Consider the following 22,084-nt stretch of genomic DNA (forward strand, 5'->3'; position numbering starts at 1 on the left):
ACTAGAGTACTATGAGAGAGATTCCCATTTGGTTTGTTTAAATGCTGAAACCTGACTGAGGTGGTCAGTACAGCACAAGTCGCACAGCTCCTGATGAACACAGGGTGATGTCTTTGGGCACACAGACTTATGAAGGTCGGTGCTCACTGTAACTGTCCGTGCAGCTTTATACTGCTATCTGCTGGCGTGTTACAAAACTAGTTTTGAAACTTTTAGATACCACCTTGTATAGAAGTTAATTTCCCTGTTTGTTCAAATCTTGCTCATTTTCGTAACTCATGATATTCTTTGCCCAGGATTGTACATTTCATAATGCAGCAGCAATACCGACAACAACAACAACAACAAGAGATTGCTCCCATCTTCGCCAGTTTACGAAAATGTGCAAATCGAATGTGAATATGTAGGTCGTTATCATACCTATATTTCCAATTTGGGAGTGTTTTCATAAGGCAGTGTAGAATGTGTGGGATTTGTCGACTTGCCTGTGAAACATTTCAATATTTTACTGTAACGTTGTGGTTCTCATGCACAGAATTCCAGCTTGTTCTACGCACGCTTTGATAAATGAGACCCCTGATTTGTACGCTGCTTTCTAACTTTCACTTCCGAGTCCATTATGGGATAAAGGAGGATGTGAGGCCACCGCACCACGGATACTGTCAAAACAAGCTGCAAATCGAGTTAATAAGTAGCCTCCTTTTGTTGATATCTCTAAGTTTTGAATTCTAGCATTAAATGCAACTAGCAAAGTGACAAATTCGTGGTGTGTTAAATATTTCCTTGCTTATTTCCCCTCAACATCTAAGCAGTGAATAGAGCTGGTAAGTAGCACTCGAACTTGATTTAATTGTAAATTCTGATCGTACAGATGTGGCCATAACATTGAAGGGGTCCGGGCGGCTCCTTGTCCCGCATATAGATGTGGAACAGCCTGTGACTACACCCCATGATGAGACCCAATCAGAGAGCACCATCCTTTGAGGAAAAGATGAAATGCCTTCTACTCATGCAGCCAATCACTCCCTTCAATGCTGTTTTGAGGCAGAGTGAGTCTGTAGACTAAATCCTGGCACTCCGTGGTCTTCTTGGCACCGAGGGATCTTTTTAGACGCTGTTACTGTTTCAAATTGCTGACATATTGAAGCTTGAGGTAAGCGATAAACATGCTGTATACTGTACCAATATCACACAAACTGTAACCTCTCTCTCGTGCCAGAATGGTTCCAGACGCTTTGGCTTTAACTTCACAAATGTTTTTTTTTTTTTTTGTTGGTTTTTTTTTGTGCTTTTGAGTTTCGTATTATAAGCTACATACATGCGTTTTTATTACTTGTGCCATTGTGAGTGTTTTACCGTACATAATTATGAGGGAACAACAAAAACAAAGCAAACCGAGCTTCTCAAAGTTCACATTCGCCCACCGAATAATGTGCTGCTTTGTATGTATATTACCATTTTGTCCTGTTCCTGTCCGCCATCTTTATTATGAGATAATGGAGTGATTTCTAAGAGACCAAAAACCTGTTATAGGAAATGTATAATAGTGAAAAACATTTTTTAATGGGATACATGCGGAAATGCAGAGTACTGCTAAATATTAAGTATTGATTTTTGAGTACTTTTATTCCTGAGGTGGAATATGGATTGTCTTTCCTTTTTTTTTTCTTTTTTTTTCTTACAAATCAGACAATCACTATATCAATATGTTTTAATGGTGATGAAAAAATTGTGATGTTGCACAGGGTTTGATTAAATGGACCAAATAATACAGCAATAAATCAAACTTACATATCTCTTTTTTACCATTTAAATAAGTGGATAATCTACATGCTGTTTTGAACAATCATTTCGCCCAACTGTACACATTATTACAATAATAAATTCCTCTAACTGTGTCACAAGCTTATTTTATTTCTTGACTATGTTGTAGAATTTGTTGGATGTTTTACCCAATACTAAATCATTGCAAATTAAAGCCAGATTGCAAATATGATATTTGATTTTATCCAGGTTTAAATATTTCTGTCAAATTTTGTATTTTTTTGCTTGTAATTCATCCTTTTAATTACTGACAGAGCTGTTTTTGGAACGTGTTATTTCTGAATGGTTTAAAGGCTTGTAAATGGTGATTTGTATTTTTATTTCCTTATACTGTGCACCTTTTCTGCAGCAGAGCTGGTTCTGCACATCTCTCAAAGCAAAGCTACTACAGTGTGTTGTACTGATTACTGCTGTATTTCCTACACAGCAAGTTGAATGACATACAATAATCTATTAAAATGCCAGGCAAGAAAAATAAAATGAATTTTAAAATATACTTTTCGAGTTTTGTGAAAGCATTTATTGGATAGTAAATGGTAGAGTTTATATATTTTTTTTTCTGTGAAGAGAATAAATTCGATAATAAGTGAAAGTACTGCCCACATTATTGTGGAGTATGAGGCTTGTAAAAAAAAAAAAAAAAGGTTTTATAATTGTTTCATCTGCGTAAATAAAATAGGCATAACCTATGTAAACCAGATGTAAATTGTTAGGTGATTAATTACTTGATAACTTAAGAAACACAAAATACTGAGCATACTTCAAAAGATCATTACTGTCTCTTTCCTTGAGATATTAAGACTCAAGGCCTGTCATGCCCAGTAGGCAAACAGAAACACTGCCACTGACAGGCAGACAACGAGGTTGGCATTTACCACATGCCGCAGACACGGCTCTTCCTCGAGGGAGCACACAGCGGCCTCAGGCGCTGGAGGGGGCTGCTGTCTTTCGGGATTCTGCTCCATCCCACACAGCCAGAGCAGAGCGGACTTTAGCCTGGAGGGTGTCTCAGCATGGCGTGTACTCGAGCCTGAGGAAAAGGTTTTGTATGTCAGTATAAAAGACATGTTTACAAAGACATTGTTGAAGGCTTTGTAAACAATAAATAACCTAACCTTTATTAACACTAGTATAGTTTTACTATTCACTTTGAGAAGCCAAAAAGGTTGTTTCATTTGTGAGTTACTGGCGCCCCCTACTGGACAAACCGTCATTAGTGCTAAAATTGAGTAAGATTAGATCTTCCACTAAAGAAGAATATACCATTTGTGGGCTCTGTCACATTTCCACGACTTTTCTCCTTTTCTAAGCCATTAGCGATAGAAAGGGTTCCATCCTCCTTATCGGCCTCAGTGCTCTTTACAGGATCAAACCTCGTGAACCAGGTCAGCCGACTTACCTGTGACATAGAGCACGTTAACATCATGCGCCACTGCTTTTCTGCTGTATTCATGGGTAATTATCTGGTTATTGTTGGTCTAAGGAGACTTTACCTGTTCTTCTGTGGGTTTCTCCGTGGCCAGGCTGACGCTCACCACGACAATTAGTGTGAGCAGCGAGAGGATGATGGAGAAATACAGATAGTGCACGTACTTAATAATATCAGGCCTGGTGTCTGTCTCGTAGCACTGTGGTACTGGGTAGATGAAATCCAGAATCATCCTCACAATTCCAACCAGCAGCCCCAGCACCAAGCCCCAGAAAGCCCCCTAAATCACACACAGTGTTAAAGACAAACATGTACGGGATTGATAAAAACTTCCCTATATTATGGACGAAAATATTCGGATCCCTGACTTTTCTAGCCGTATATATATGGTTCTTCCCGATATAGCTGCTACACAATTCTATAGGATGTCTTTGAATATAGTAGAATTTAATTTTCCCTTCATTTAAACTAGCAGACCCAAACCTGTTCCAGCATGACAATCCTGTGCACAAAGCGAGCTCCATGAAGATATGCATTACATGGTTTGGCGTGGAAGATCTTGATCTTAGGTCTCTTCCCTCTACATCAGTATCTGACTTTATTAACACCCATGTGGCTGAATGAGCACAAATCTTCACAAACACACACTAGTGGAACATCTTCCCAGAAGTGTGGAGCAACAGCAAATAATCACTAAATGTGGAATGGGATGATAAAAAAGCACATACAAGTCTTATGGTCAGGTGTCCTCAAACCTCGTGCCCATATAGTGTGGCTTAAACTATATAAGACATGCATAAAGTTACGTCTTTAAAGAATAACCGAGGCAGTATTAACACTCCATGTTCACTCACTTTTTTTCAATAATTCATCACTACTACTGCCACGGACTACAGTGGCTCTAAACAACCAAACTGTGACGACAACATTTACTGTAAATTGGCATATAGTTTTAAAGCACTTATTCTGTAATCACATAGCTGAAAAAGATATGATGTCCACTATCACGTTGTAACTGGGATTAGAGGGATCCTGAAGACTGTAATACAGTGCCTGTTTTTTGTTCTAAATCTTTTTTAAAGTTGAGTTTTGCTGAACCAGAATACACTCCAGCCTCCCATTCCTGATCTGGCTGATGGGTAACCAGTAAGTTTGTGTTGTTGTGTGTTCTGAAATGCTTTTCCAAGTGGCTCTTTATCGTTTTGAGATGAGTGTGTTAAACTTTATCGGGAAGGGTATTTTCTAAATTACATTATGGAAATAAAATGAATAATATCTCTCAGCCTAATGAATGATGATTTATAATTTTTATTTACCTGAAGCACTTACTGGTGCCATTTCAGAATGTTACTCTCTTTTATTAAAATGCTTTATAATTATACGTCATCAAACCACATAAGACTGTAATGAATAGTAATGCTCAATTCTAAACTATAAAATAAGACTGATTATAATCTATTATGGACATTTTGAACCACATTATTAATCCTTTGTGAGGTATTAGAGTTTATAGACATGCTGACAACTAACAAATAACTGCTAAAATAGAGAATTAGTAGAAATGTTTTAATCATTATTTGAATAAAATAATGTGTAAAGACCAGTAAAAGCTTAGATAAAAGCCTAGACAGAGTTTTATTTTTCATGCTTCTTAATTATGCCTATAATGACGCAATAAAAAAATAGTGAGCATACACACACACACACACACACACACACACACACACACACACACACACAAACAAAATACCTTCTCATTTGTCCTTCTCCAGAAGCATCCTGCCATAAACACTACAGAGATAGGCGGCTGCAGGTAAGTGCTGATAGACTGTAAGTAGATAAAGAGCTGGCCACCTTGACTGGACTGAACCAGGGGGATCCATAGCACAGACACCACCACCAGGACCAGGACAAACACTCTGAAAGCACACAAACATTGTAGATCATCGTGCATCCTCTAGAACACACTGTATATGAGTGAAATTAAATGAAAAAAGAAAGAATGGGGGGGGGGGAGCCTCAATGTGCCTTAGGAATGTGGCTTTTATCATGTCTAGCAGTGACTTTATAGAAAATTCCTGCAAATAGTCCATTGTGTAACACTGGTTTCTTACAGATTTGTTGGTTTGCTCCCAAATTCAGAAACAGCAATGTAGATTGGCTGTAAAATAACTGTGCATATGTGCGTTTGGATGTAAGAATGATTCCCTGCAACGGACTGCTGTTTCATCCTGTGTATCTTCACCTCACACCTCACAAAATAAGCTCCAAAAGGCAACATGACCCTGACCAGGAAAAAGCAGTTTATCTTTTTCCGCTCTGGAAATCAACACCAAACTTGCCTGAAATATTGAAGTATGACACTTTTAGAGCCCTGAGCTCCCAGCTATGTGTGACATGCATTGATTAAAGTCCTACCTGCCTACAATCATAAGCTCCCACTCAGGGGCACCACGGCGGAAATATCTCCATAAGTCCATGGTAAACAGAGTGCTGGAGCTGTTAAAGATGGAGGTCAGGGAAGACATGAGAGCAGCTATCATTACAGCCATCATCAGACCCCGCAGACCTACAGGAAAAATATATTAACAATCGCAGTCAACCATCCTGATGGCAGGAAACTCAACACAATGTAGTAACTCGTAATCAAAGGAGGGTTCAAAAACCTGAAGGGAGGAGTTCCATGACCAGTTTGGCATAGGCGATATCTGAACAGCCCAACGGATTCCCACAAATCTCTTTACACACTTCAGGGTCTGCACAGCCAACCTCATCTAGACAACCACATCCAATTAGGACCAAAACACACTGTGTACAAGCACTCAGAAATGTCTTATATATATACATTTCTACAAATATCTGGGTTTTAGAAAGATTTTTTAGCACAAAGACCTGGAAAGAGGATTCTGCTGATCATTCCTGGCAGCACCATCATGAAAAATGGCAGGACCTTGAGGTAGGAAGCCAGTAAAGAGCCTCCTTTAGCATGCAGCAGGTTTTTAGCAGCCAACGAGCGCTGCACTATAACCTGCCATTAAAAAAAGCCATAAAATGCATGTTTTTCTAGAGAATATACACTTTATAAAGCTTTATGTCATAAATAAAATATTAATAGAAACCTAAAGAAAAGAACAAATATTTCAGCTGTAACTAATATTTTAATTCCAGCTACAAAAACTATGTTTGTCTACAAAACATAACACCTACATTTGCACAACTAACCATTGGTGATTAGTTCATGGCAATAAGTAAACCAATATGTTTTTTTTTTTTAATAGTGGTTTATCATGTTACCAGAATTTGATTAGAGCCAAATTCCCTGAAATGATGTGAAGAAATAAATATTTATCTGATCAATTGCTTGAAACATTTCTCTCTCTCTCTCTCTCTCTCTCTCCTCCCTCCCTCCCTCCCTCCCTCTCTCCCTCTCTCCCTCCCTCTCTCCCCTCAGTTTCATTATCAGACCAAAGAGGATACATGAAATAAACATAATGCAAAAAACTGCAACAGAAGCCAGAATGTTCCAGTAGTATCAAATGTGTTTATATTTTCATCAGTTCAGTGAGTGTCTGCAGCTACAGCAAGTCTACAGACCACCTTGTGATGATTCCTGGTTTATATTATTGCTTATTTTCTAATTTTTACAGTTCCTTCGTACCTAAACAATAATGCAAACATGCTAAATCTCCAGAAAAACAAACAAAACAAAACAAAAATGCTATTTGTAAATCTCTATCTATCTATCTATCTATCTATCTATCTATCTATCTATCTATCTATCTATCTATCTATCTGTCTGTCTGTCTGTCTGTCTGTCTGTCTGTCTGTCTGTCTGTCTGTCTGTATATCTGTCTGTCTGTCTGTCTGTCTGACTGACTGAACTACTTGTTTTACTTTCCTCACCTGATCTGAACACCAGTACCATATAGACGGCATTGACATTCCCAGAACCACCCCTGGCCAAGGAAATTCCGAGGTCACTGGATCCTGAAAAACGTGGAAGGCGTCCTCACTAGGAATACCACAAGTGCTATTTGGGACTCTAATAGATGGAATGGCCTTGCTGTAGCCATCAAAAATGGCTTGCCAGCCCCCGACCTCCACAAAACCTCCCCATAAGTAAGAAAAAAAAAAAGGAAAAAAAAAGAAACAAGTTAAAGGACCTGAATGTTTTAGCAACAGTCATAGTTGTATTGTCCATCAAATGTTCTGGGAGAAATGTTAGAAATCAAACACAGATCAAATAGCTGGCGGATAAATGGAAAAGAAAACTACATACTGAATCCCATTAGCGTCAGGGCCCCGATCAGCATGATGACAGTTTGAGCTGCATCAGTGTAAATGACGGCTGCAAGACCACCTAAAACACATTCTTCAAAATATATGTGCACAGCAACCATCATAATAAACATTATATATGTATATATATATATATTGCATGTGTCTTCCTGAGCCTGTTGGCTTTGATTAAACTATCTCACCTGCTACTGTATAAAGTGCAGTAATGGCCAGGAGAAGAATGACAGCAAGATAAATATTCCAACCCAGAGCCTGCTGAATGAACACAGCCCCAGCATACATATCCACCTATACACATACAATTCAAACAGTCTAAACATCTATTTGTTTTCAAGGTGCACCAATCAATATATATTACCTACTACTGTGGCTAATATACCTCAATATACCTTATGCAGGGGTCTATTTGTTACTCTTAATTCGTTAAAATGGCTAAATTAAATTACTGTTCATTTTTCATGATCCTTCTTTTTATTTTTCTTCAAAACTACAAAATCAAGATATAACATAATATGTTGTCACTACTGATTAATAATTAATAGATAAAGCTATTATAATTCAATATCTCTAATTTTGCAGCGCATTAAATGAAATTGTGCATGTCTTGTGCAAGAATGCTTTAACTGTCCTTTACAGGCTTCCATACAATTTGCATTAATGAGCTGTTGACTTGCTGATTCTGATTTCGGGTCTTGATATATTTTCTGCATCCAAGCACAAATGGGACGTGTGCTGAATCTGGCTATACTGGTATACATCATTTTTTTAAAATGTTTTTGTTATGTATGAAAAACAGGTTCCTGGACTCACTGATTATGTTTATACCCCTCTTGTTGGTCATATTATAAACAACAAAAGGTTGGGCCATTAAAATCTTCACTGCTCAGAAACAAACATTACACAATTGTAAAAAGATACATTAAGAAAAACTTTCAATTTGCAGCAAAAGGTGCAATGATCGTAAGTTTAATAATACAGAAGAAAATATGAGGCTTGCTTTACTAAATTAAAGAAGCCTGCTGACTATGAAGACTATAAAAATGAACACTGATAGATTTGTCTTGAGTTATTTATATATAAACCTGCAAATTGCTTGGATCAATAAAAGCACCAACAAATCAGTACGCTCACTGGCAGATTATACATTATACTTTGTTTATAGCTTTGTTATACCTGTGAAAGTAGCATGAATTGATGGAACGTTAGCTTCTGATTACTTTATCGAATGTGTGAATTTTAAATGTGAATAATCCCTAAGAGCCAAAACTGATTTTGAAAGACAAGGCTTTGTGTTCATGGATATGGATAGGAGGTGGGGTGAAGGAGTAAACATTACAGTGCTCCTTACAATAGGTCACTTTGTAACCACTACATTCTAGAATAATGTACTGTTAAACATGATCGCAAAGTTCACCTCATTTATTATTCAGAAGCCTCCTGCTTAATGTTAGGCCAAAGGCTGTTGTCCCACTTGGGAATATCATGCAATCGCTTTCCATTTATGCTGAATCAAAAGTGTAGATTGGAATAGAAATGCAATTGTAAATCACTAATCCTGTATAATCATCCCTTAGAAGTGCAGAAAAGCAGATTTTTTTGACACGTACCGATATTTTTGTGAAGATGTAAATAAATAAATACAAAATAGAAAGAAAGATCTGTATTCTTTTGCCACCAAATCTCTTTTGAAGATACTCCGGCATAGTTGTCACCTAAAAAAACATTACATATTTGTGATCAGAGTAATGTGTATTAAAAATTAATATTGATGCATTACTATGTACAAGCCCTCTGACCCCAGAAGCTATGTAGATGGGAAGGAAAAGCCAGCCTAATAGCAGAACCATCAGCATACCCTAACAGAAAAAAAGAGGAAAAAGTGTTATGGTAATGTTACCAGGATTTGTTGAATATCCAAAAATTTTACAGAAAAGATACTGTGTCTGCAGGAAAACATGGCTATTAGAGCTTTACATTCCACTCATATGCTGTGGGCCCGATGCCTGTTGCAGCTGCTGATCCTGCCAGACCAATGAAGTGACCACTGCCCACATTACTAGCAAACAGAGATGCTCCTACCTGCAGAAACACCAAAAAAATCAATCTCAATTAATAAATCTGCTTCCAGAAAATCTCATAGTCTGCACAGTTATTATGTTGATTGTGAGAACTCACCGGCCACCAGGACATGTTTTTGCCTGCTAGGAAATATCCATTCACTGTGCTTCTCTTGGTTTTCCACATAGACTTGAAAGCAGCAAAGCATTTAATTACAAATGTGATTTCTGATAGCTGTATTGCCATGAAACACAACATTAATGAACACAACTTCTGGTATAGATCTTTTGGGCATTATCAGAGCTTCATTTGAGAATGGGTAACACTGCTTTAGCACCAGCACCTTCACACTTATTATCAATTTTTCTGACACTAAAGTATGTTGTTCGAACTTCCCCTCGAATGCTCCAAATGCCATATTCTGCAACAACATGGCAACAATATATCAACATTTTAACTATACCTATCTCTACCACTACACTTTTTTAAAGATGTATACATGTTTATTGCTTTTCATTATATATAGCACCTTTAGACTTAGACAGTAGAGATACACTCAGTAAAATATTACTTCAATAAATGTAAAAGTGCTCTATTTAAACCTAAGTAAAATGACAAAATTATTTGCCTTCAAATGTACGCAAGTTGTAACTTACGTAAGTTTCCAAAGTACTGTAATTTACTATGACTATAAAGTCCTTGTATTATTTTTGTCCCAAGACTCTTCCTTAATCAACTCAGTTTATGTGAAAACAAGACTCTAATGTTACTTTCAGCACACTGAAAAACTTTACAAATAAGGCCACGAGTGTTGAGGCAAGTTCGAGTCAGAATTTTCCTCCATCATTTATTCCTCGCAAAAATGTTCTCTTGCTGTTAAACTGATGCTGAACTGTATGTTGATGCTTAGTAGATACCACCAAAGTTATTTGATTGAGTTATTTGAAATGTAGTGAAGTTGAAATGTAGTATTGTATTGAAGTATTTCCCGAATGGAAATACTTCAGAAAAGTACAGATACGCAAAAAAGCTACTTAAGTACAGTAACGTATTACATTTAATTCCTTACTGACCAGCACTGGACTCAAAAGGCTTGTCAAATGAGCTTTATGTCTTCTATAAATTCTGTAGGTTACTGAGAATACAGAGACTTTCTGGCTCTTGAAAATATGTTCTGTGTCAACCTACAAATTTATTTATCACATTAATGAAAAGTTGAACTGTTAAATTCTATCTTTGGAAACATTAATACAAAATACAATACAGCCATATGGCACATTACGTCAATTAGTCTCAAAAGACTTATTTTTTTTACTTGTGCATATGTTTCTTTTTTAGATACATTTTAGACAAATATGAGACTAAAGTGAGTTTATATTTTTAAGATTTTATTATACAATAATCTTTATTATAACGAATAAAACGAGAATAAGTTTGGAAAGAGGGCAATGCTTTTTTGTTATGAAATTAATGGAAAGTGACAATACAACCTTTAAAATGAACAGAACTACACTTTTCTGAGACAAAAATCTAATAAAATTGATGACAGATGATGCCAACTGGCATAAACCTATAGGAATATAACAATGTAGAAACCTTTGGAATCACGTCATAAACCCCACAAAAAATTCTATAATAGTGTAATGCTGTTCACTTTATTTCTAGTCCAAAAATTCATAAGTTGGTTGTTGCAATTTATTGATCATCACTCTCAAAGCCTACACAATGCATCTGTGTGATACAGCAGAGTTCCATATCGATGCTTCTAAATATAAAGTTCAACAGACTGCAGAGTGCTCAGTTTTATTCAGTTTTCTAGTGAATGCCACCTGGCAATGCCACTGCATGTTTTTTCCTCTCTGTTATGTGACTATGTCATGACACTGCCATGACAATCTAACATACCGCAGGCTGAGGAGAATAAAAAAAAAGTCACCATTGATTTTGTTTTTCTTTAAGACAACTGATGTAATCCTATATAAAGTCGAATGTAGGATTATATCAGCCATTCTAACAGACAGATGCAGATGCCACATAATCCTATGAAAATGAGCCTACCAAAGACCACACACACAAATTTGTATCCACTGCATTAATGTATGAATGTGCTAATAAGTATACCTACCCATAGTCCTACAGCCAGGATCAATATTAAATACACTATAAGCACCGCTAAATCAGCTGCAGACAGTCGTCCGTTTGAGATCCCTTTTGCAGGTGTAGGGGAGACATCTGGAATCTCTGTACTTGCCATGGGGTTAAAGGTTCAAGTGTATTTCCTACTACAATCAAAACAGCAAACAGTAACACAGTTATCCCATGCTCTCAGTGTGCCTCTATTTAATATAAACACACACACACACACACACACACACACACACACACACACACACACACACACACACACACACAATTGTGCTTTTGTTCTCAATGTTAACAGAACTCAATGTGCAAAGCAAAAGTAACATATTAACAAGTATTCATTTTCACTAATAACATGAATTCAACCTGGAAAACGCATCTATGTTTCAAAATCTATAATAATTTCAGTCATGTGCCAACAAGTGCCCTTTTACCACCCCTTCACCAACACGTCATGCTGCAATAAAACGGAGCGCAGTTTGTGTAATGAGATGTCATGATGAATCATGTCTACCATTTAAGCCATCTCCCACACCCATTTGTCAGGTGTGAAAAAGTCATGAACAACACCATCTGGCTTTTGTAAAAGCAGTGAAGGGAAAGGAAGAGCTTTACTCACCAAGAACGAGTTTTTCTTCCTGATAGTAGAGCTACAGTTTCATAGCACGCTAAAACTCTCACCATTCAGACATTTGTAATATTGTCATCCGGGTGTCTAAAATCTTCCCCTATGACCATGGGATCAAACTCCAGATTCCTTCAACTTCTTATATAAGACTACACATGCTGGTTAAAATGTAATTATTTTATTACCAAAAGGTAACCGAATGATGTTGCACTAGCAATTAAACAGTAAAGTTGACAAGACCTGTTAAGGACAAAATAAACATAATACTAAGATGAAATAAAATACTGAAGCTCAATGTTCTGACAGGAAATCCAAATGTAAAAAATACAGAACGTGAAAATGTTCAGTATTGAAGCACAGTTAGGCAACAATGCACCTTATTTAGGAAAATTCACAGTTCAAACATATACAGGAGGCCTGCATTTAGGAACCAAATAAAACATGAGGAAAGAAATATCTCACACAGAAATCAGTTTTAAACCAATTTTAAAACACTTTTTTTGTAGTATAGCTATATGCATGTTATTACTGTAGTGCCATAAGAGTATTATTAATAAAATATCTTAATATTGAATCAATTTTTAAAACCAATTAACTTTTCTTTTTTTTTTTTTATAAAATATCATAATAGTGTCGATTTTATTATTCACTTTCATTCACTTAACGTTTGCATTTATTGCAACCTCCCAGGCCTCATAAACCCGTCTGTAAACTGTTAAGAAAATCATAACATACAAACAATATTAAATAATAAACAATAATCTTACCAAATAAAAAAAAGGACTCATAAATCTATTTATTTAATACACAACATTAACAAGCACACAATAAAAACAGATGATACATATTCTATACATTTTCTGATAAAAAAAAAAATTAAACAAACAAAAATTTTGTTCTATTTTACATTCAGTATATTATAAAGCAAATTCCCATTACACGAGGAAAGAACCCTTGGTATACCCATAAATAAAAAAATGTTTGGCTGCACACTAATGGCGAAATGTAAAGCTGCAAATAAATACATTCATTATGGATGACCACAAAAAGAGTTCTTATCCTTAATTCTTTCATAAGTACACCTGCTCTTTCATACTATAATAAAAACTACCTAGAGAAACTCATACAATAACTCTAATAATATCAATATTCATATATTGCATGTGATATTGCACCCTACTATATAAGAATTTACTTTCTTAGAATAATAATTAGAATAATAATAAATTAGCCATATATCTCTATAAGAAATATAGTATGTTATATCCAAAGAAATATATTCTATAGTAGAAGAAACCTTCATAAATTAACATGTAAGCACATGAAATATCCAAAACAACACCAGGTTTTTTATTGGTGCAGAATTTCATTCACAGTTCTGTTCACAATCCACAGCTGATTCAGTACCATATCTACGTTGACGTGTATATTAAAAGTCAAGCTGTATAATGTCACTATACAATCTTTCAACTTAAGACATATCTTTAGTTGTTTTTTTTGTTTGTTTATTTATTTGTTTTTTATTTTTATTTTGTTTGAATACGTCCCAGAAACATGTAACCTATGTGGCTCAGAAAAGTCAGAATGTCAGCGTATGTAGTGGAACAATTGTTTCAGGTATGTTTGTATTTGTTTATATGTCAAAAGAAAGTCTTTAAGTGTATGTATAACATATGTGAGTGGGTGTGTACTTTGTATAAATGTGTATATAGGTTGTGTGTCCCATCACCATGCTAAAGGAGATGCCATGCGAGGAGTGCGTGGGCTGCGTGGAGGGTTCTCAGTGGCCTGGTTCTCCATTAGGGCTCTCTATAACACACACACAAAAAATTCTTATATACACATACATACATTTACACATACATACATACATATACACATACATACATATACACATACATACATACACACACACACACACACACAGACACACACACACACACACACACATACATACATACATACATATACACGTATATCATTATGTAATTATTACATTTATTTAAATTTTTGACAGAATTCCTACAATCATCTCTGTGAGTTAAACACTCACCATGCACTATATATACAGTGGAACCCACTTATCTCGACCTCGGTTATCTCGACAACCCTATTAAGTCGACGTTTTTGAAGTGGAACCGCCAAATTCTCGCTTTGTCTTAGCATTTTTTATCGGTTATGTCGACTTTTTTATGTCGCCGAACCCTGATATCTCGAGCACAAGGGGGGAAAAATTAGCCATTTAACGTTGGTTATCTCGGTGCAGCCGCAGAAGAACTCGCGAAAGTGGCGGAAAAATCAAGTCTTACAGCTGCTACAGGTGTTGTATTGTATACTGGTGAATCTCTGCTGTTAGTTAGTGCACATATGCCTTTTGTTGTTAAATGTTATGCGATGAACGGGAGGTGAAAGTAGAAGCGCGGCGCTGAACAGCACACGGGAGAACGTGGGATGAGCAGCAAAATCATAGAATGAACACCGGCAGGATCGGGGGGAATCTGCGGTGTGCTTTGGGAAGAAAAGCGCAGCCGTTGAGAGAGTGCCGGTGGGAAGACACGTACCGGGATAACAATGACCGCCGTGAACCAACATATACCAACAATAACGGACAGTGAGAGTGTAGAAGTTTAAATAGGAGCTGGTGATAAATGATAAACGAGCACTATATGTGCGCGATTGAAGCCGGGAGCTTCAGAGAAAGCGGCCAAGAAAGCACCGGCGTGGCAGGTGGATTCCTGACAGATAAACATGTACTATATGTATTTTTATAGCATGCCTTCATCAAACAAATCGTGGCAACGCTGTTGTGTAAAAAAACCCTCCAAAAACACATGCATGCACATTCTCATTTATTATGCACATCATGTACATAAAGAAATTTCAAGCACGTTAATATATTGCCGCCATATTGATTTTCGTTTATCTCGATCATCGGTTATCTCGATGCTTTTTGGCAAAAAAAATAAAAAAATAAATAAAAATAATGTATATATATACATGGTGAGTGTTTAACTCACAGAGATGAATGTAGGAATTCTGTCAAAAATTAAAATAAATTGTATATATATAATACAAGTAATAATGTAGATGGAGGTCAAGATCTTTTGGTCTCTTGTCTCAAATAAATTTCAGAATGGGAAAATTATGACTTTAACTGTGGCATGGTTGTTGGTACCAGATTGGCTGAATTGAGTGTTTCCAAAACTGCTGATCTCTTGGGATGTCCACAAACAACAGTTTAAACTGTGAAATACAAAAAATAACATCCTGTGAGAGATCAGAGGAGAATGACCAGACCGGTCTAAGCTGACAAGAAGTCTACAGTAACTCAAACACATCACTCTTTACAAATGTTACAACTAAAACCAGTTTCGGAAAGATTCAAATGAGCCCATTTGGTACTAAGATTCATGCCATGATCAAAGTCAAAGACTTCACAATTTTCCCCCATTCTGATGTTTGGGGGAACAAAACTCTTGACCTGAATTTGCATAAAGTTTTCCTGCCACATGATTCGGAATAAATGTGAAGATGTTCCTTAAAAGAGGACTATAACTATATATTATAGAATTAAAATGAATTAAATGAGTAGAATGAATTACAATGGCATTGCATCACAGTGAAATGTCAGTCAGTGTATCATAAATATAAATAAAATAATCTATCAAAAGAAAATTTGGACATGGAAAACACTTTGCAATACAAATTAAAAATACTGTTCAGCCAAACAACTCACTTCAAACTTTGAAGTAAATTCGGCAAAGATGCCGAAAAAAGCCTCGGTGGTGGTGACCTTGCCGTCCTCCCCAAAGAAGGAGGCAACCTTACAGAATTCCTCCATAGCTCTCTGCTGTAGAGACTCCAGAGACTGCACGGCAGGGTGACTGTTTTCTAAAAAACCCTACACAAGTCACAGTTAAGGAAATACAAAGCATCCAATGGCATGTTTACATCATGTACCAGAGAAACATAGTGCATTTTTGAATACTAAGAACACAATAGCCAAAATACAATAAATGACCATGCTTTGATTAATAAACCAAATAAAAACATAAGGAAAACTACAATATCTTCCACAGCTGATTTTAGTCAGTTTCCTCAAATTGTTTTATGTTTGTTCAACAAAGGGCTTATGTTATGTTCAGTGTAATACATACTATCTTGAGTGAGTGTCATGACAGTTTGTTTGAAGATATATTCAACTACACATTATAAACCAGTAGCATTACTGGACCTCACACAGATTCCATTCATAATTAACAGTTAATGTCTCTCGAAACAAAACAAAACAAAAAGAGCTAAACATTTACATTCACCTACTTATAAATGAATTTAAAAAAATTATTGTTTTTTGACAAAACAGATTCTATTCAAAGGGCAAACTGTTGTTCAATCACCTGCCATCAGCTTATATTAAAATAAAAAATAAATAAATAAATAAATAAAAACAGTTTGGCTCTGAGGTACAAAAAATGAGGTTCTATTCTCCGCATACAAACACACAGAAAGACATCTAATTTATTATTTTTTTTTGTATGATTTTCTTTGAATTTCCTTAAGTGTTTCTGCTAAAGAGATTGGAAGGATACACTCATAACAACAGCAAAGCGGTCCTCAGCAGTGGCTGGCATCTTTTGGCAAGCTAAGCGGATGTCTTGGATGGTGGTGTGCAGATCATTCATATCCGAGGTGATATTCCTCTGATTCACTACAGTGCAACAGAAAAGAAAAAGAAAACAAGTCCTCTTAGTGGTACTTCTTGTAGCATAGGGTTTATATGTTCTTCTTTCCTGTAGCAAAATCAGTGTATAGAGGAAATGTTTAACCAAACAATGGGTCATAGGAAAATACACAATGATGCTGGAAACTGGACTATAACCATGCATGAGATCTGTTGCTCACCTTTGGCTGCAAGTGGTACTGTTGTGAGTTCTTTGGCAAAATCGAGTACCTCAGGAAAATGTTGGCACAATGATTTGGCCAAGATGTGCAGAAAAGTAGATTTACCATCCACAGTTTTGGTGGTAGCAAGCTACAATAAAAAGTTATATAGAAACGTGATTGATGAATGGACAAGGCTTTACATAATAAAACATTGAGGAAGCAGCATTGGTCTACATAAGTGTGAATCTCTGTTCTAAAATGTATAAAATGACTACAAAAAGAATGTGTATCAGGCCATGAAAAATCTTACTTCAGTGAGGAAATTGATCTTAAAGCCAGTGGTTTTACTTCCCTTGGGTTGGCCATTGTTTAAGTAATTACCCATGGCAAGGACAAACTGGAAAAGGACAAAGAGAAGACAGAGTAATAAAAAAAATTGTAGCAACACTGAAAAAAAACAATAATGCCATGATAATGAAGGAATAAATGTTTTACCTCTAAAATCTTTGCTAGTTTTTTGCTGGTTTTAAGCTCCAGTGAGGCCTTGTAGATGCATTCATATCCTGCTCTCATCTCCTCAGTTTTTTCCTGCAGTGTGCTTTTAAAATGCAGACTCTTTAGACGGGTCTTATACTCAGGCACAGATAGCATCTGGAATTAAACGCATACAAACAAATATGCATAACTTTATCACTACTGATACAAGATTTAATACAAGTATAACAAGCTTTCTGGCCAAAGAAAAGCAGTTTGAGGTTTGCGATTTTGTTATTTAGATTATTACCTGAAAGACAAACTGATCTGGTTCACTCAGCTTGTTAGGGTCATCAGTATACTGCTCGTAACGTTTGACCTCATCATCATCCGGCGCATACAAAAGCAACTGCTTTATGTGTGCTGGCTCCAGGCGATCGGTCACCATCGTCATTAGCACCTGACGCAACTCACCTGGAGAAAGCTTCAGATGGGCAATCAAAATCGCTAAAGGGAGGATAAAACAGAAAGTCTGTCATAACATAGTGCAGCAAAATCTTACAATCTCAGAAGCAATGAACAATCCAGACACTAGTACCAGCTAAATGACTCGTGACATAATTAAGTAATTATAGCACGAAAAAGACCAGCAGAGCTTAACATGATATAACCAAACTCTAAATTAAAAAATCAAATGCATTAAAAAATATATGATCAATACCATCAAGTATAGTCTAATGCAAGATATCTAACACAAAGCAGACAACTTTAGCTTTTTGTGTACTACTCACATGCATTGTAGGCTTTCTTATGGGAAAGAATCTCAATCACGTCTTTCTTTTTGAATGTCTCGGACTGAGGTGCAGGTTCTGGAAAAGAGACTGAAACAAAATATAAGAATGACAGTTTTTCCCCATTTGAAAAAAGATGGATGGGTTAATGCTCGTTGAACGCATAGATGCATGACACACAGTTAGATGAGTGGTGTTAAAAACATTAACGTCTGAATTATTAATTGATTACCCTTGAAATTACTCTCAAAATGTCAAATGAACTCTATGACCATACTAATTGCTTTGCGATGTTAATTATTCACATTGTAATTTATCAGTAATAAACATGATCTAGTCCTTAGAAGGTTTTAGAATTAGATAAATACATCCTTAGATGAACAACACCTGAAATATTAAACCATGTCTTTGTTTCACCAAAATGAAGCCAAAATGGGGAAGCACCTCTTGATTCAATAGTTAAATAGTATAAGAAATAGTAAAAACATATTTACTGGAAAGATGGGCAACTGTCTTAAAAGTTGTCCACTGGTGAATAATCTTCACTGTAAAATGATCGGCTTTATACTGTTAGAAAATATCTTATAACTCAGATTGAACAGCAGCAACAATTAATTCTCTAAGATCGCTGCTGATGTCTTTACTCCTTGGACTTGTGTTAACAAACACCTGAAAGCCATCCAATTGCTACAACTTTGGCTTTTATATAGATGGTCACACTGGCTGATGATCAGTTAATCGAGCGCATTTGACTTAACCTCTCAATTCTTATGGAAGCACTTAAGGGTGTTCTTAGTTTTTCACACATGGTTTCTTTATTTCGGCTTGACAGTTGCAAACTGACAATTGACACCGTGTGTTGTATTGTTCATCTGAGGTTGTATTTAACTAATTATAAGACCTGATAAGGGCAAGCTGATTTTATTATGTCCTAAAATGTAAAACCATAGAATTCGAGGAGACTGTACTTTCTTTTTTGCACAACAGTATGTTAACCAGGTAGATAGCTTTCGAAGCTAATGCTAGTCTCTATTATTTACCAGCTATTCTTTTTTTTACTAAGGCTGGTGCCATTATACTACAGATTCAGTTGAGAATGTTGCAAGAATGTTTGAAGCTCACCACAGGAGAACACAACAAATAGTCACTTACTTGCTATTTTTAATGAGTCTCACTATGTGCAGGAAACCATGCTATTTTTCCCCTTTACATGTTGAAAGTACTGAGGTGTAAAGTAATAAAAGTTCAACTTGCAAATTAACATCTTCAAGGCATCACACACACACACACACACACACACACACACACACACACACACACACACACTTTACTTACTTGGATTCTTCTGTGTGCCAAAATGCAATTCCAAGTCCAAATATTTCACCATGTCACTGAGCTTGTCATAATCGGAGTCTTCTCCCAACTTCAGTAAAGAAAAGACATCTCTGCTAGCATTCAGTCTATTGTAAAATGTAGTCTTAACTGGCCTAAATTCATTTTGTTATAGTTGACTTTATTTTACATTTGCTGGTATTTTTATACATGTTGTGTGTCTCAAAACAAAATGTTCATTATAACCAAAAGCTGCCCAACTAATGTTATTCAATGCAGAATGTAGAACAATGTAGAATAAAGCTAATGTCACTTGGGTGGACTGGGTATAAGTGTATTTCTGTATTTTGGGGTTTAAATCTTTAGATACAATTTGAACTGTTTGAACAACTAACCTGTCCCCAAATAGTTCCTTCAGAGTTCTCAACTTGTTCCCAACGTAACCTCTTCACATTCATGTGGCTGGAGTCTGATTTATGTGGCGAGGACCTAGGCAGAGGAGGGGGCACGCAGGGAGGAGGTAAAGGTGGGGGTGGAGGAGGCTCCACAGTAGATTCCTCTAGGCAGTGAGTCTGAGGCTTGGGCTGAGGTTGAGGCTGTGGTTGAGACTGAGCTTCATGGTGATGGTGAGCTTGGTGCTGCATGGGATGAGGACTCTGTCTGGCTTGGGTTGAAGGGTGGACTGGGTGAGACTGATGGTGTTGCTGTTGATGCTGCTGTTGTATTTGCTGCTGTGATATTTGTTGATGTGAAGGCAGGGGCTGGAAAGTGGAGAGGATCTGGGCCTGATGTGGTTGGTGAGGCTGGTGAATGACATGGTACTGAGGAGCAGATTGCACAAGCTGTGTCTGATGTATGTGCTCAATTTGATGAATATGATGAGGTTGGTGAGTAAGTGGAGAAGACTGGCTTGATGGGTAGACTTGATGTATCTGATGGATGTGATGTTGACTGGGATAAGCTGACTGAGGTTGTGGAGTCTGTTGTGTCTGGCGAATAACCTGGGAGTTTGTTTGAGAAAATTGGGCCTGGTGCTTTTCAGCTCTCCTTTCAGCTCTCTCTGACCTTTCTATCTGTTCTATCCTTTCTAAATGTTCCATCTGTTCTAAACGTTCCATCTGTTCTAAACGTTCCATCTGTTCTAAACGTTCCATTCGTTCTAAGTGTTCAATTCTCTCTAATCTATCCATGGAGCTGGAGAGATGAGCTTGATGACTGTGATGATGACTAAGGGGAGTTTGATGACCTGGATGCGCTGGTTGGGGTTGGTAAACCTCATAAATATGTCTATCAGACAATTCCATTCTCTCAATTTTGTCAAGCCTGTCCATAGAGCTAGATAGTTGCATCTGGTGAGTATTATGAGTCTGGTGGCCTTGATGCATTTGATGGCTCTGTTGAGCCTGATGGAACTGATGGCCATGCTGAGTCTGATTACTCTGATGAATTTGATAAACCTGTTGATCTTGTTTATTTTGTTGTGCTTGGTGATGCATTTGGTACATCATATGGCTATGGATGGCAGATGGAGATATGTCTGGGGAAGGCAATGGAGGTAGAGATTGGGGCATCTGCTGTAGGGGGTGATGGGAGTGTCCAGTTGTTGGTTGGACTGGTAAAGACTGGGCTTCCTGCATAACTTGGTGGGCCATCAACTCTTCCCGAGTAGGAGGCGCCTTGTTAATAGACTGCCGCTTAAATGGTGGATTAGCCCTAGGAGGAGGTGGAGGTGGAGGTCCTGGGTGACGGCGGAAAGTTAAATGTCGGGGTACTTGGTCAGAGGTAAAGTTGGTAGGAGGTGGTGGATCATTAAACTGAACAGGTGGTGGAGGAGGTGGGGTGAGAGGTGGAGGTGGAATGTGTTCAGAGCTAGATGAATAGGTAAGGGAACTTGCATCCTCACTGCTACTATGCATCTCACTGGCACTGCTGAGCTCAGGAGGAATATAAGGGCTTTCATCTTCCTCCTCATCTTCATCATATACTTCTTCATCCTCCTCGTCTTGGAGGGTCATCTGAACATCATCCTGGTGTTAACACACCAAACACACAGAATTGCATTTCTGCCATTAACCACTTTGTACTTTGTAAAGTAAAATTACAAAATTAAATTTTAATTTATTTAAGTATGTGGGTGTATATTTAACAATTTGAATTTAAGATATTTAACAACAGCAACCATAGCAACCATAATGTAAAACAACAGACAGAATTCTATACTTT

The 22,084-nt window shown here is 36.9% G+C and overlaps 3 protein-coding genes across 11 annotated transcripts in view; 1 reads left to right on the plus strand and 2 right to left on the minus strand.

The window, feature by feature from the left end:
* arhgap17b (Rho GTPase activating protein 17b) overlaps positions 1-2,320 on the plus strand; it is a 34,320-nt gene extending 32,000 nt beyond the window's left edge. For 4 of the 6 annotated variants that reach the window (XM_046866217.1, XM_046866216.1, XM_046866220.1 and 1 more), the window contains one exon: positions 872-2,320. In XM_046866217.1, the coding sequence (XP_046722173.1) occupies positions 872-984 (113 nt within the window). In that variant the 3' untranslated portion in view covers positions 985-2,320. The remainder of the gene's footprint in view (positions 1-871) is intronic. The other 2 variants (XM_046866218.1, XM_046866219.1) reach the window with 2 other exon arrangements.
* On the minus strand, positions 2,319-12,526 carry slc5a11 (solute carrier family 5 member 11). 3 transcript variants are annotated; one of them, XM_046866224.1, is made up of 16 exons: positions 12,372-12,526; positions 11,736-11,892; positions 9,728-9,799; positions 9,527-9,631; positions 9,349-9,408; positions 9,160-9,264; positions 7,735-7,840; positions 7,533-7,625; positions 7,157-7,362; positions 6,146-6,281; positions 5,920-6,027; positions 5,672-5,822; positions 5,004-5,172; positions 3,318-3,533; positions 3,088-3,223; positions 2,319-2,854 (listed from the first exon to the last, which is right to left on the minus strand). In XM_046866224.1, the coding sequence occupies exons 2-16, from the start codon at positions 11,862-11,864 to the stop codon at positions 2,637-2,639; spliced, it is 2,010 nt and encodes a 669-aa protein (XP_046722180.1). In that variant the 5' UTR covers positions 11,865-11,892; positions 12,372-12,526; the 3' UTR covers positions 2,319-2,636. The 3 variants fall into 3 exon arrangements, with proteins under 3 accessions (XP_046722180.1, XP_046722182.1, XP_046722181.1); XM_046866226.1 differs by having other exon boundaries at positions 7,533-7,613; positions 12,372-12,525; XM_046866225.1 differs by having other exon boundaries at positions 11,736-11,889; positions 12,372-12,467.
* Positions 12,527-12,578: 52 nt separating this feature from the next.
* grid2ipa (glutamate receptor, ionotropic, delta 2 (Grid2) interacting protein, a) overlaps positions 12,579-22,084 on the minus strand; it is a 38,730-nt gene continuing 29,224 nt past the window's right edge. For both annotated transcript variants that reach the window (XM_046866214.1, XM_046866215.1), the window contains 10 exons: positions 20,257-21,888; positions 19,865-19,952; positions 18,530-18,619; positions 18,049-18,245; positions 17,760-17,915; positions 17,575-17,661; positions 17,283-17,412; positions 16,970-17,088; positions 16,117-16,281; positions 12,579-14,189 (listed from right to left, as the gene is read on the minus strand). In XM_046866214.1, the coding sequence (XP_046722170.1) occupies positions 14,106-14,189; positions 16,117-16,281; positions 16,970-17,088; positions 17,283-17,412; positions 17,575-17,661; positions 17,760-17,915; positions 18,049-18,245; positions 18,530-18,619; positions 19,865-19,952; positions 20,257-21,888 (2,748 nt within the window). In that variant the 3' untranslated portion in view covers positions 12,579-14,105. The remainder of the gene's footprint in view (positions 14,190-16,116; positions 16,282-16,969; positions 17,089-17,282; positions 17,413-17,574; positions 17,662-17,759; positions 17,916-18,048; positions 18,246-18,529; positions 18,620-19,864; positions 19,953-20,256; positions 21,889-22,084) is intronic.

This window comes from Silurus meridionalis, chromosome 14 (assembly GCF_014805685.1).
Source record: "Silurus meridionalis isolate SWU-2019-XX chromosome 14, ASM1480568v1, whole genome shotgun sequence".
Lineage (NCBI taxonomy): Eukaryota > Metazoa > Chordata > Actinopteri > Siluriformes > Siluridae > Silurus > Silurus meridionalis.

Excerpts from the sequence above, each read along its gene's own strand:
- slc5a11 (XM_046866224.1), bottom strand. The coding sequence starts at position 11,864 with ATGGCAAGTACAGAGATTCCAGATGTCTCCCCTACACCTGCAAAAGGG. Across the intron at positions 9,409-9,526 it reads CCACAGCATATGAGTGGAAT|GGTATGCTGATGGTTCTGCT; the intron begins GTAAAGCTCTAA and ends TTTTTCTGTTAG. Across the intron at positions 7,626-7,734 it reads TGCACTTTATACAGTAGCAG|AATGTGTTTTAGGTGGTCTT; the intron begins GTGAGATAGTTT and ends TATATTTTGAAG.